The 13722-nt window shown below is 24.3% G+C and overlaps 4 protein-coding genes across 4 annotated transcripts; 3 read left to right on the top strand and 1 right to left on the bottom strand.

Moving 5' to 3' along the window:
- Positions 1–308: 308 nt before the first annotated feature.
- On the bottom strand, positions 309–1283 carry Phum_PHUM117540 (ubiquitin ligase protein FANCL, putative; the record flags this gene model as incomplete). Its single annotated transcript, XM_002424141.1, has 2 exons — positions 309–892; positions 926–1283. 2 exons carry the CDS (start codon positions 1281–1283, stop codon positions 309–311), a joined length of 942 nt encoding a protein of 313 aa, XP_002424186.1.
- Positions 1284–1622: 339 nt separating this feature from the next.
- On the top strand, positions 1623–2548 carry Phum_PHUM117550 (zinc finger protein matrin type, putative; the record flags this gene model as incomplete). The annotated part of the gene is made up of 3 exons (XM_002424142.1): positions 1623–1637; positions 1726–2017; positions 2253–2548. 3 exons carry the CDS (start codon positions 1623–1625, stop codon positions 2546–2548), a joined length of 603 nt encoding a protein of 200 aa, XP_002424187.1.
- Positions 2549–7932: 5384 nt separating this feature from the next.
- On the top strand, positions 7933–10745 carry Phum_PHUM117560 (uncharacterized protein; the record flags this gene model as incomplete). The annotated part of the gene is made up of 2 exons (XM_002424143.1): positions 7933–8593; positions 10558–10745. The coding sequence occupies 2 exons, from the start codon at positions 7933–7935 to the stop codon at positions 10743–10745; spliced, it is 849 nt and encodes a 282-aa protein (XP_002424188.1).
- A 134-nt stretch (positions 10746–10879) lies between these two features.
- Phum_PHUM117570 (uncharacterized protein) lies at positions 10880–12976 on the top strand (the record flags this gene model as incomplete). Its single annotated transcript, XM_002424144.1, has 6 exons — positions 10880–10939; positions 11014–11281; positions 11359–11513; positions 11583–11805; positions 11882–12014; positions 12097–12976. 6 exons carry the CDS (start codon positions 10880–10882, stop codon positions 12974–12976), a joined length of 1719 nt encoding a protein of 572 aa, XP_002424189.1.
- Between the last annotated feature and the right edge of the window lie 746 nt (positions 12977–13722).

Consider the following 13722-nt stretch of genomic DNA (forward strand, 5'->3'; position numbering starts at 1 on the left):
TTTACATTTTTTCAAATTTAACACTGTAAACAATTTAAATACTTAAAATTTCTTTTTTTGGTATATATATACATAAATTTCATCTTTAAAATATTTTAAATTAAATTAATAAATTTTTAAATCAATTTATTATAATGTTTTTGATTTACTCTCCTATTTCTGTCTCTTTGAAATTTGTTTTTCAATGAGTTCAACTATTTAACTTTTGAGTATATAATTAAATTATTAATTTAAAATCAACATTTAAATAACATAATAAATGAAATAATTATTCAAAAAAAAAATATTATTTATAGCACAGAATTAAATTACAGAGAACAAAATATTACATTATCACAGTTAGGACAGAGTCCTATTATTTTTCCAAAAGATTCCCTGACATTAGGAAGAGAACATAAATATGTTTTTAAACATTTTGAATGATATAAAGATTTACACTTATGAGATTCACAAACTTCATTTGGTAATTCATTTTCTAATAATGTAGTGAAACATATTGCACATTCACCATCTCGAACAAGCTTGCACAAATCATTATTGTCACTTGACATTTTGTTTGGAATTTTTGTACATAATATTTTACTTATATTTTTGAGTAAGTTTTCATTTTGATCCCATTTGTCGTTAATTATAGAATTTTGCAATATTTCCTTGTGATGATTAATTTCTGATTGACACCCATAAAATTGAAAATTTGGCATCACATTAGGATTTTCTGGATCAATAGTAAAACTTACAGAAAATGTTTCACTTAATTTTATTCTTCTAAAATTATCTTTTAATGTTGGATTATATGGTTCTATAACAATGCAGCTTGAATCTATTAAAGTAACCAAATCCCAAAATTCTTGTAAACTTTTTATTAGATTAATAAATTTTTCACAAAACTTTCCTAATGTAAAAATATTATTAAAATGAAGATCACTTATTTCACTATTTGCTTTTTTTAAAGGCAAATCATGATTTACCACTGTGATAGGTTCTTTACAATTACTTAACTTTATTATTGCTTTGTGAACTCTATTTTGGGAGTCAACAACTTCCATAGTTAATAGATTTTTTTCCAAATTAACAAGTTTCAATAATTCCCTCACACTATTTAAATCTTTTTGTAAGACTGAAACAAAATTACACATTTTTAATGGATCTTCTAATAATGATTTGTGAGTGATACGATTTTTGTCATTGATTGCTACAAATTTTTTAAGTTCAATGTAAAACTCATTAACACTAGAAAATTTTCTTTGCAAAAAATTCTTTAATGAAGGTCCTAAATATTTCATTAATCTCACATCTATATAAATTTTCCAATGAGTTTCATAACTGCTTCTAAGATCAATTTCAAAGCAATATTTTCGATTATTGACTGTAATATAACCTTTACAAAATTCTTTAGTTTGAATTAAAACCATTTTAAAAAATACTGTTTTTTTTTTTTTTAAATAACACACACATACACACACACAGTAGTTTAAAATATTTCGCGGTTAAATTTTAAAAAAGATTTTTTACTCTATGGCTTAACAATTTACATTTGTTAAAAAATTCGTGTGTGTAAGCATTAGCCTGACGTAAAATATATATATTTACTCCAGTAAAATAAATAATTTTTTTTTTAGAAAATGGCTTCTGGGAGTGTTAGTATAAATTATTTTTATTTAACGAGTAAATAATTTAATTTTTTTTTGGAATCATAATTGTAATAAAATTAAAATTTATCTTTAGGTTGAAGATCATAGAAGGAAATGGGATAGAGACCATTATATTAGGTTAGCTGCTGAAAGGCTTCGAGAGGAATTAGAAAAAGAAGAAAAAGGGAAAGATAAACATATGCCAGTCAAGAGAGAGTTACTCAAACAAAGAGATTACAGAGTAGATCTTGAGTCAAAGTTGGGAAAAAGTGTTGTTATAACTAAGAGTACACCATCCTCTCAAAGTGGAGGATATTATTGCAATGCATGTGATTGTGTTGTCAAAGATTCAATTAATTTTCTAGATCATATTAACGGAAAAAAACGTACGTATAAAACTGAGTTTCAAATTCTTAATTGATTCGAAAAAAATATGTGTAATATGTACATAAGAAATTTTTTTTCGACTGATACCTTTCGATTGTGAAAAACATACTTTTTAAAAAGCTACTCGTAGTTAATTTGTAGAAACCTTTTAAAAAAGTGAGGTATACATTTGTATTATGGCGTTAGGGGTTATTAAATTAAAATATTCTATGGCTGTTGATTTTATTATTTTAGATCAGAGAAACTTGGGAATGTCAATGAGAGTTGAGAGATCATCCCTAGATCAAGTTAAAAAAAGATTTGAATTAAATAAAAAAAAATTAGAAGAAAAGGAAAAGGACTATGATATTGAATCTCGAGTTAAAGAGCTAAAGGAGGAAGAGGATAAATTGAAAGAATACAGGAAAGAACAAAAACGAGCTAAAAAAAGACTTCATAGTGAAATATCAAAAGAAGATGGTGAATCAGGTGCACAAGATGAACTTTCTGCTATAATGGGTTTTTCTGGATTTGGTTCATCTAAAAAATAATTAACAAGACAACTTTTTTATTTTATTTTGTTTTAAAATAAAAAAGGATTTAAGTGCATTAACTATTTAATTGTGTGTAAAAAATGTATTATAGTTATTGAATAACTTACAGTAAAAATTGTATATAAGTTAATAAACACATTTTCATCTTTTTAAGTAACCATTAGTTTTTAATATCATTACCTTAATTTTTAATGATTCTCAACATATCCATTTATTCATTTGAAAATATTTGTTTACTCCTGGTGATTTATTCATTTCAAGAAAAAAAATTGGCAATGATCATTAAATTCCACCTCAATAATTTTTTTTTCATTTACCTGCAACAGGATTTATTTTAAAATGATTTTCTGATTATAATAAAATTACAAATAAAATATAATTGAAATTATCATTACACACCTGAAAATTTTTTGGGGAAAAAAAATTATTTCAAAAGTTTAATTATTATTGGCGAAAAAGTTACCCATATAAAAAAAAAAAACTTTCATGGTTGAAATTTTTTTTTAGATTTAAAGAAAATACGTTTTACATGAATGTTCTTATATATATTTTCTCTATTAATTAATTATTAATTAATATATATAATCAAAAATTTTATTAAAATTTTAGAAACACAAATTAAAAAGAAAAATTATAAAAGCGTAACTGTTACAAAATATTCCAGGAAAAAAAAAAAAAAAAAGTTTATTTACACTTTAAGAGTACGAAAGTGAAATTTTTATTTTAAAAAAAAAAAAAATTCTTAAATGAAATTCAATGAGAAAGTGGATTTATATCCATTTTATTGCTTTGATTTTTAGAAATTTTTTTTAAAAAAATTTTATTTCACATCTCTTGTTGACCGTAATTTATAATATATTTATGTGAATTCTTTTCTTTTGAATTTAAAAATAAATATATACAAATTATCAGTATAAAAATACCACATAAAAAAAATTTTAAGAAATCAACAAGATGTCTGTATACATAGTTAACGGTTTTTTTTTTTAACCGTCGCATGATTAAAAACAATATGGGTATATAAAATTATAATTAATTAAAAAAGAGAGTAAAAACTTAAAAAAAATAAATAAAAGATTTTTTTTTTTAAAAAATAGTCCTACTTCTGGTCATTTTTTTTTTTTGTTTTAATAACTTTCTCACTCCCACTAAAGAGAAACTCATTATGGAATCCATAATTGATTACAATTTGAATTGTCACGACGGTTGATGCAGCATCAACCGGAAATAAAGATTGAATTATTTTGATTCGCAACTTTGAATCCGCCTTTCTCCGTTAGCCATGTTCATTTTATCGTGTACCCGGTTTCAGTTAAGTCGTTAGTTAGTTTCTTTTTTTTTTTTTTTTTTAAATTGTTTGAGTTGAAATAAGTATTATGCGTCAAAAAACAAATTATTAAATTTATTTTGTTTTAAAACTTTTATTATGGATTTTAAAAGTAATAATAATGGATTATTATTTTTAACAATATTAAGTAACTAGGTAAGTATTGGTCATATAAACAATAATAAAATTTAAGAAAATGTCAAATGAAAATTTTTTTATATGCAAAATAATATCATTTTTGTTGCTTTATATGTGCAATGATTTTAATGAAACATATTTCATCTATTTGTTTTAATGTTTTAGTATTTGTTTGTTAATGTTACCTTTCAGTCTAGGGATGCTTAAACTTCACACTAAGTTTAAGTTTTGAGAAGTTTTTAATTAATTATTATAATAAATTAATATAATAAGGATTAATTCTTATATATAATTTTTTAGGTTAAATTACTGTCATAAAATTTTTCTTTTTTGTTTTTTTTTTTTTTTTTCAAGTGAAAATAAAGAATTTTTATATCAACAACTTATTATTGTTATCACCTATCAGAATGGTTGTAGCACCTGGTAAGTTTTTTATATTTTTTTCTTCTTATTATATCCTAATTTATAACACAATCAATTATAATAAAATATCTTATAAAAAATAAATAAAAAAAGAATTTTATAAGGTAAGAAAATAAATTGTTATTAAACATTCTTAATTTTTATAAAAAATAACTTTTCTGTAATATTTTTTTAAAAAAATATTTACTTTCAGGAAGTTATTATGTTATTTTAATTAATGAATTAATTAAAAGGTAATTAAATTAAATTTTTTTTGTTCAGGCAAACATTTTAAAACAAACAAACAAACAAACAAACATTGATTAGACAATGATTATTTTTTTAATTTCAATTTTTTAATATCAGAAGGAATTTCTTTGGTGGATTTTAAGTCTAATTTTTATAAAAGTTTGAAATTTCAGGACCGTATCTAGAACGAAATTTAAAATTGATCATTTCCGCAATTGATTTAATATATCTTCTGAGTGAAAATATTATCTTCGAGAGATATTTTTTTATGACTAATATAACGACTTTTGACTTTTTCTCTTTTGTTTTTATAATTTAAATTTGTTTAATTTTATTTTTTATATCGAATTACGCAAATTATAAAAATTAAAATCACGAACCGTTCATATTTGTTATTTAGATCGAAAAAGACATCATCACTCATACTAGTAGTGGTTAAACAACATGGCAACCATTTTTAAATCAGAAAAAATTTTGTAATTTTTTTTTTTTACGACCTGAAATTTTGAAATATGGTATTTAAAGAAAACGTGACATTCGTTTGTTCTCTTGCACTTTTTTTTCGCCTAAAAAAAAAAGGTGCACCAAACGTGTGACCTTAACAAAAATATTAACGGCACATATATTATTATTATTATTATTATTATTATTATTATTATTATTATTATTATTATTATTGATGAGAAAAAATATTTTGTACCTTTATAAAAACAATAATAAGTGTTTAAAAAAAAAAAACGAATTTCCAACGTATATCGTGATATTTAAACATACTTAAATACTTAATAACATATATATATATGTAATTCATTTACGAATAATAATGATTATTCATAGTTTTTTTTTTTTTTGTATAAATTTTACTTTTTCAAAATATATATATAATTTTCAATATAATATAATATTTTTTACACTATTATTTTCACGATAATAAATTTTGACCTTTTATTAAAACGGTTGAAATCGTTTCAGAAGTTAAATAAAAAATAAAAATTAATAATATTACTTTCGACTTTTTATTTTTTATTTTTATATATGTATAATTTTGACATTATTATTATTATTATTATTAAATTTTATCACATTATAAATTTACCGTATCGAGTAATAATATGTCACGTAAATTTTTTTTTTAATGCGTAAAAAAAAAAAAAAAAAAAAAGTAAAAAAATTTTCTCTTCTTGCAAACTGAAAATCTAATTATGGTATTTATGTTTCAAATATAATTTATTATTATTATTATTATTATTATTATATTAATATTATGCTTAGGTCATCATTGTTTATACAAGTTTTTTAAAAAAATGAAAGTTTTAACCGGGATTAAATTTGAATTTGTGTAAATAAAATCTACTTAGAAAATTTTTCATTATCAAACTATGTAAAAAAAATTTATTATTATTATTATTAACAATTCGTGCATTGACATAATTACGATATAAAAAAAATTATTATTATTCTTAAAACGAATAATTTATTATTATTATTATTATTATTTTTAGGTTCGAACAATTTAGAAGGAGGACGTTATAAACAGTATATGAGAGAACCGAGGTCTTTACCATCGTCTGGTAGGTCAAACTAATTCTTATTTATTATAAATTTTTTTTTTTTTGTTAAATTTCAATTCTTATAAACAATTACCTGAAAATTATTATTATTATTATAAAAACACGAGTTGAAATTATTTTTTACGTTATTGTTAAATTATATATATATATAACTTCTCGAGTTTTGCCGCCATTTTTTTAAAAATATTATTTGTTAATGAATTAAACGTATATGCGTCGTGTTATTAAAAAAAAAAATTAATTAACGGTTATGGTAATACAAATTACGATTAACAGTTCAAATTATGCGTGTGTGCGTGATGGAATTTTCTAACCAATGCCAATGAAAACAGTTATTTAAAGTCTTCTGCTTTTATTTATATTCAAATTCAATATGAATAAAATATATTACGAACAGTTTATTAATTAAATTTTTTATGTATTATAAGAATTTGAGCAAATAAATATCATCATCATCATCATCATCATCATCGTACTACTAGTATTATTATCATTATTATATCGTATGACATATTTGTGTATTCGGCTGTTTTTTTTGTGTCAATCGCAAAAAAAAAAAAAAAATTGTCGAAATAATTTTTTTTTTTTGTTTTTATTTTCACGTTATCATAAAGTTATGATTGACAGTTTAAATAAAAAAAAATTTCATAAATCCATGTGCTATCATAGAAGAGAGAATAAAATGCCGCCGCCCCCCCTACATCAAGGGGTACCAACTAAAAATCTTAGACTGAACTTTCAAAACCAAAATGAGGAAAAAAAAGTGTATAACTTGCGTAATTTACTATTATATATTTCCCGTTTTATTATTATTATTATTATTATTATTATTATTATTATTATTAATTTAAATTCAAAATGTGTGTTAATAATATCCGTTCTAATTATTTGAAAATTTTATCGTACAACAACAACAACAACACACCAGAAAAGGTGCGGCTAAATATTTGTTTGTTTCAAATTTATTTTAAACCCGTTGGATTGAAATTAATTTATATTAAAATCACATAACGAATAAAAAAAAAATAAAATAAAATAAAATAAAGGATTATGTTTTTGTTATTATTATTATTATTCGTCATGGTATTAGAACCAGAAGAAGAAGAAAAATTTAGTCGAATGTCAGTGTCAAGTGTAACAACAGTCGAAGATTGTCGTCATGATTACGGTAAAATTATTTACGGAGAAGTTAAGGATCGATCGCTTTCGTACCTGGATTTAAGAAATCAATTTTTTTTTAACGATAAAAATAATAATAATAATAATAATAAATTTGAAAGCGTTAGAAAATTTGGTAGGCCGAGACAACAATTTAGTGAAAATTTTATTTTTAAAAATTTTACACAAACGGATGATATTTTGGTAATGAGAAAAAAAAAACTATTATTATTATTATTATTATTATTATTAATTTTATTTAATATTATGTATAAAAATAATTAAATTTTTATCAGGAAAAAAATTACGAGAGATATCATTTTGGACAGTGTTTGATACTTCCAAAAATTTCAACTCTACCACCAAAGGGAAACAATCATCATCATCGTCGTCGTCGTTTGAAAAAAAATGAAACGAATAATAATAATAATTCAATAAAAATAAATAGAAGGAAAAACGAATCAAAGAGTTCAAAGAAAAATAATAATAATAATAATAATTTTCAAGAAGATATAGAAAAAATACAACAAGAGGAAATGTTTGAACGTGCGGAAATTTTCCACAACCGTGCAAATAAATTATTAAAATCTTCTCATCATAATGAAAAATCAACAGTTATGAATGAAAACGTTGAAAAAAAGAAAAAAAAACACGTTTTACATAACATTTACGATGACGATGACAACGACTACGATGTCGAAGCACAAAATTTCGTTGGGAAAATATCAAACAATCAACGACAGGAAGAAAACCGTGAATTTTACAATGATAATTTAACTTTGGATGAAAAATTTGAAGAAATAAGAAAAATAAATAAAGTTAAAGAAAATATTGTTAGATGTGAAGAAAATTGGAAAATGAAATCGTTAAAACAAGAAGATGATAATGATCATCATCATCATCATGACGATTGGAAATTTGATGAAGATGGATATGGACGTAATAAAAATTATTTGGAAAATGATGAAAAAATGAGTAATAATTTAATGGAAAATCAAACGAGTGAAGAATTAAATGAAAAAAAATCAAAAATTGATTTTTTAAGAAAAAAACTTGAGACAAATACTCCTACTGCTGGAAATCCAGACATTTTGGAAAAATCATTAAAAACAAAAAAAAATATCCATCCAGGAAATTCATATGAAACAAATAAAAATCGTGGTTCCGTTATAAATATATGTTCTAGAAGTTGGGAGGGTGAGTGAGTCTTTTTTTTTTTTAAATTGAAAATAAAAGAAATTTTCTTTTTAACAATAACTAAACAAAATATCTTGTGATTTACACATACACATTCACTCTCTCTCTCTCTCACCATTCATAAAAAAAAAAAAAACTTTTTCTTATTGTTTTTTATTTAATTTGTTTTTATGAAAGAAAAAGTATTACTAACAAATTCAAATATGTTTATTTAATCTAAATAATTTAGTTTTAGTTTTAGTTTTACTACTAATTTTCTCACTAAGGTACTTATTATCATTATTATTAAAATTCTCATTTATTGTGTGTTTGTGTGTGGGATTAAAATGTTTGTTTTTAAAACTGTTCAAGTTCAATAGTAATGGTGGTGGTGGTAGTTATGAATGAAATTTAAATTATTTATTTATTTATTTATTTAATGATGCATTGTAAAAATTTCACGGTTAACCGTATGTGTGGTGTGTATGTGCGTGTACGTATGCGGTTCACCTAAGAAATGGAAAGTATAATAATAAGTCAAGGGTATAAAAAAAATTCTACTAACAAATATTAGTTAGTTAAAAAGCAAAAGTTTGTTTGTTATTGTCTCTCTCTCTCTCTCTCACTCTTTCTCAGATCATTAAACAATTATTTAATTAACCACTATGAAAGAAAAATCTCTCCTTCTCTCTCTCTCTCTCTCTTTCCCCCCACACCATCTTTCACACTGGCCGTTTACCATCTATTCTCCCCACTTTTTTTTTAAATTTAACGATTTGTAGAAAGTGGCACTTTTTAAAAATTTTCTATCTCACATTTTCATCTTTATTCAACCATCATCTCTCATTTCTCTTCTTGTCATTGTTAGTGCGCGCGTTAAACGTTATTCATTATATATATTATTATGTTACCTGTCATTTAACCGTTTGTTGTTGTTGTTGTTTTGATTAATGTTGTTAAGGTGAATTATTGTGTAAATTAATTTTTTTTTTTTTTTGTATGAAAACACACGAAAATATTATTATTATTATTATTACTTGATTAATTAAACCGGTGGCGTTAAATTTTTCTTCTTTTCTTTTTTTGTTTTGTCACTTTAATTTTTTTCCCTCATTAAAATTCCACGTAAAAAAAAAAAAATTTTTTAAATTTTTATTATTTTTTACAAAAAAAAAAAAAAAAAAAAAACCTAAGGGTAGTAGTAATAATAATAATAATAATAATAATAATAATAATAATATATTTATTTAAATAGGATCGAGTTTTAATAATAATAATAATATGTGTTAAAAAGAATTGTAATGGAATACTAAGACGACAACGATGACGATGATGATTATAATGATGATGATGATCCTCATTTGTTGCTCTCAATTTTATTCAAAAAAAAAAAATTACTTTCACCTTAATTTTTTTTTTACGAACCTGTATGAGAAATTATTTCGCTCGTGTGAACTTAAAAAAACTTAAACTTAATTAGTAGTAACGAGAATCTTTTTTTTTTTTTTTTTTTTTAATAAAGTCACGATATTGAATATAATATTAACACAGATTTTTTTTTTTTCTAACGTATTTTTCAATTAACTTATTAACTTTTCTATTCGTTTTTTTTTTAAATATTTTTATTGGTTATTTATTTATTTATTTTTTAAAATCGAATCGAATACGATACACGCGCACACACTTAATTATTTTATTTATAAACAGGTAAAAAAATAAATAAATAAATAAATTATTATTATTAATTTGCGACATAAAAAAAAAAATCTTTTTTTAAAAAATAATCACGACGGCCTATATTAATGGAAAAAATTATTATTATTATGGGTGTTCGTCGTCTACCTCTTATTCATCTAACTTTTACGAAAAAGGTACGTTGCATCCCTAAATAATAATAATAATAATAATAATAATACTAAACATTCATTTGAAAAATTTTTAAATTCGAATTAATGACGTCATCAATTTTTTTTTCTTCTCTAAAGTGTACAATGATCAGCAAGAAGCGGACAGTTTAAACGAACCACCTTTACAAGATCCGGTTTCGTTACCGGAAACGTCAGAACCGGAAAAACCACGAAAATTTTATACGGGAAAACATTTTTTTGGTAATTTTTTAACATCGAGAGTCACAACACCGACGGACATGTTTTCCAACACGGAACCTTTGTAAATTTTCTTTTTTTCCGTACCGATAACTTTATATCAAATGGGAAATTTTGTAAAAAAAAAAAATTTTTTTGATTTTATAGTTCGCAATTTTGGGTCACCCTAAGCAACATCTACGGTCAGTCATTGATCATATTGATGCTGGCTTTTACATTAACCGAAGTCATGGATAATTCTGTCAAATTATTATCTCTTCAAGTGAGTCAATATGCAAATTTTTGGCTTTTCTCAAATAATAATTTTGCTAAACATTATCGAAATCATTCTAACAGGGTATCTACCTCATGTATTTATACGTCGGAAGCATAGCCGTTATTATTTGCATATATATTTGGGTGCTTATCGATAGTTGTTCGTCGATAAATAACGATTCGACAACGGGACTCGTACCTAGAACGATAACCACAGGAGTGATACACGATAAAGAAACGGATGTACAAAATTTATCATCGTTAACGAAATTTGGATCGTTGAAAAAAGCACACATATCGAGAGATAGAACTTCAAATACAAGCTTTTACTTAAGGATCGGTGCAATCGGTAAACGACCCCCCCCCGAGATAAAAAAAAAACGTTTTTTTTAAACACTTTTAAATAATTTAAATAAAATTTTTTAGTTTTCGGTTTGGGTACTTTGGTGTTTAATGGTTTAGAAATGGCCATGCATTCAATGATGGAAGGTTCATGCTTGAATGACGTCGTTTTCGTTCATCCGATTCTTCACGGATTGTTTACATTTTTACAAATGCATTTTTTATTTGTCAATTCTCAGGTATTAATTATTATTATTATTATTTTTTTTTTCCTATCATAAATTTTATATATATGTGAAATATTTTAGGTTTTAGTTGAAAAATTCGGTTTAGCTGCAAGATTTGGATTCATGCATTTGGCGGCAACAAATTTAGCTCTTTGGATAAGATTAGTTATATGGGAAAGCGGAAACGAATGGACTCATTATGTTTTCTTATCAATTAATGATAAAAATTATGAAAGTGACGTACCTACTCCCTTACATTTGAGAAGTTTTCCTAAATTTATAACGCGAGTAGACAAAGATTCATGTGAGTTTTCATTTTTTCTATGTTATGTTATGTGATGCCGGAATTTTTAAAAATTATTAATAAAAAAATTTTACAGTACCTTATCATGTAGTTTCCAATGAGCACATAAATCAAGTTGTTTCTCTTCATCAATGTTTAAATACCAACAGTCTCGGACAATTATGGACTTCGTCTATGCCTTTTCTTTATCCTTTTATTATTCAATTCAGGTACGAAATTTCGTAAAGTCGAAGTTGACGCTTCTTATAATTATCTGGAAAAATTTCAAAAAAAATTTTTTAATTTTTGCAGTATAATAGCTGCAGCGGTGACGTACATCATGGGTCAAAATGTTGCCAAAGATCATTTATTTTTTCAAAAACAAAAGAAAATAGGAATGACTGATTCGAAAAGTTGCACACTCGCGACAACATTGCACGAAAGTTTTAATACTTGGGGTGTGGATTGTGGGGGAGCGAGCAAAGGACTCTTTTTAGGCATCCTCTGCCTCGTTACGGGTGTCGTCGTAATAATTATATTTTTGGTTGTCAAAGCAAATGAAGATTTTCCGGCAGAGACAATATTTTGGTTAATCAACGGCACTTTGATGGCCATATTAAGTATAACAATTATAATGAACGTGATCGGACTCATACAAATCAGAAAGCTTTCAGTGATTGGTACAAAATTACCTTCTTTGGATAAAATTTTGTCCGTGTCTTCGATCTTCGGAGTCCAACTTTATACAATAATGGGAATCGTAGCGGGAAGCGCAGGTACGGCGTCCGAAGAAACTCTCGAAGAAATTTCATCTCCTTTGCAAAAACGACACAGCATGCTGTTGGCTGTAAGCCTCGTTCAACTCGTCCAAACAATCATGCAAAGCTGTTTTATAGTCGAGGGCATGCGAAGGACATCTTTGTCTCGTACTCAAATTGTAACGAAGCCCGCACGTCAAGTTGTTACGTTTTTAATGTTCAGCAATTCCGTTTTGTGGGCATTCGACACGTTCGTCATACAAAATTGGATGTCGCAAGAACTTCAAATTCGTTTTTTCGGTATCCTCGCATGGGGTGTCATATCTAGAATAAGTTTGCCCTTACTTATTTTTTACAGATTTCATTCTTGCGTGCTCTTATTGGAAATATGGAAAAAATCTTATCATTCTATACACGTAGATCCGGGAAACTGAAAAAAAAGGCGTGCGAAACACCCTATTGGGTTTATCATTTAAATTATAAAATATCGTCAGCCATTTTCTTGCCAGAAAATATATACATATTAATTTAATAAAATAAATATACTTAACTTATTGCACATCGTACGCTTTTGAGTCACCATTTTTTCCCCCTTTTTTTTTAGGTTGCCTTTTTCCCTTTTAAATTTAAAAAAAAGGCAACTTTTTGTACTTATTTTTTTTTTTCTTCTTCTTATTTATAATAAAATAATCATATGAAAATATATTTAAACATTAAAATATTATAAAAATAATTAAATTTAGAATATAAATAATATATATTTAGAATTTTATTTTAAATTGAAATTTTTTCATTCACCACATGTGACAAATATAAATTTAAATAAATAAAATTTATAATTATCGGGTGAATTACTATCATTATTATTATTATTATCAATACTATAATAAAAAAAAAAAAAAAAAAAAAAAAAAAAAAAACTAATTTAAAACCATTTAGTAAAAGAAAAAAAAGAAAAAACTACTCAGTCTTTTTATTTTAAATTATTTTCATGACTTTTTTTAATCGTTTTATAAATTAAAACGAGGGGGTGAGGGGGAAACATTGAGCACAATTTTTTTTTCGAATTGTAATAAATCCTTAAATTTGACCTTAAACCTTTTAAATAAAAAAACTACAAATAATTTTGATTTTTTTTTTTTAATAAATTAAAATAAGAAAAGAAAAAGAGAGAAAAAGA

Source organism: Pediculus humanus, genomic scaffold (assembly GCF_000006295.1).
Source record: "Pediculus humanus corporis 1103172107463 genomic scaffold, whole genome shotgun sequence".
In the NCBI taxonomy this organism is placed as follows: domain Eukaryota; kingdom Metazoa; phylum Arthropoda; class Insecta; order Psocodea; family Pediculidae; genus Pediculus; species Pediculus humanus.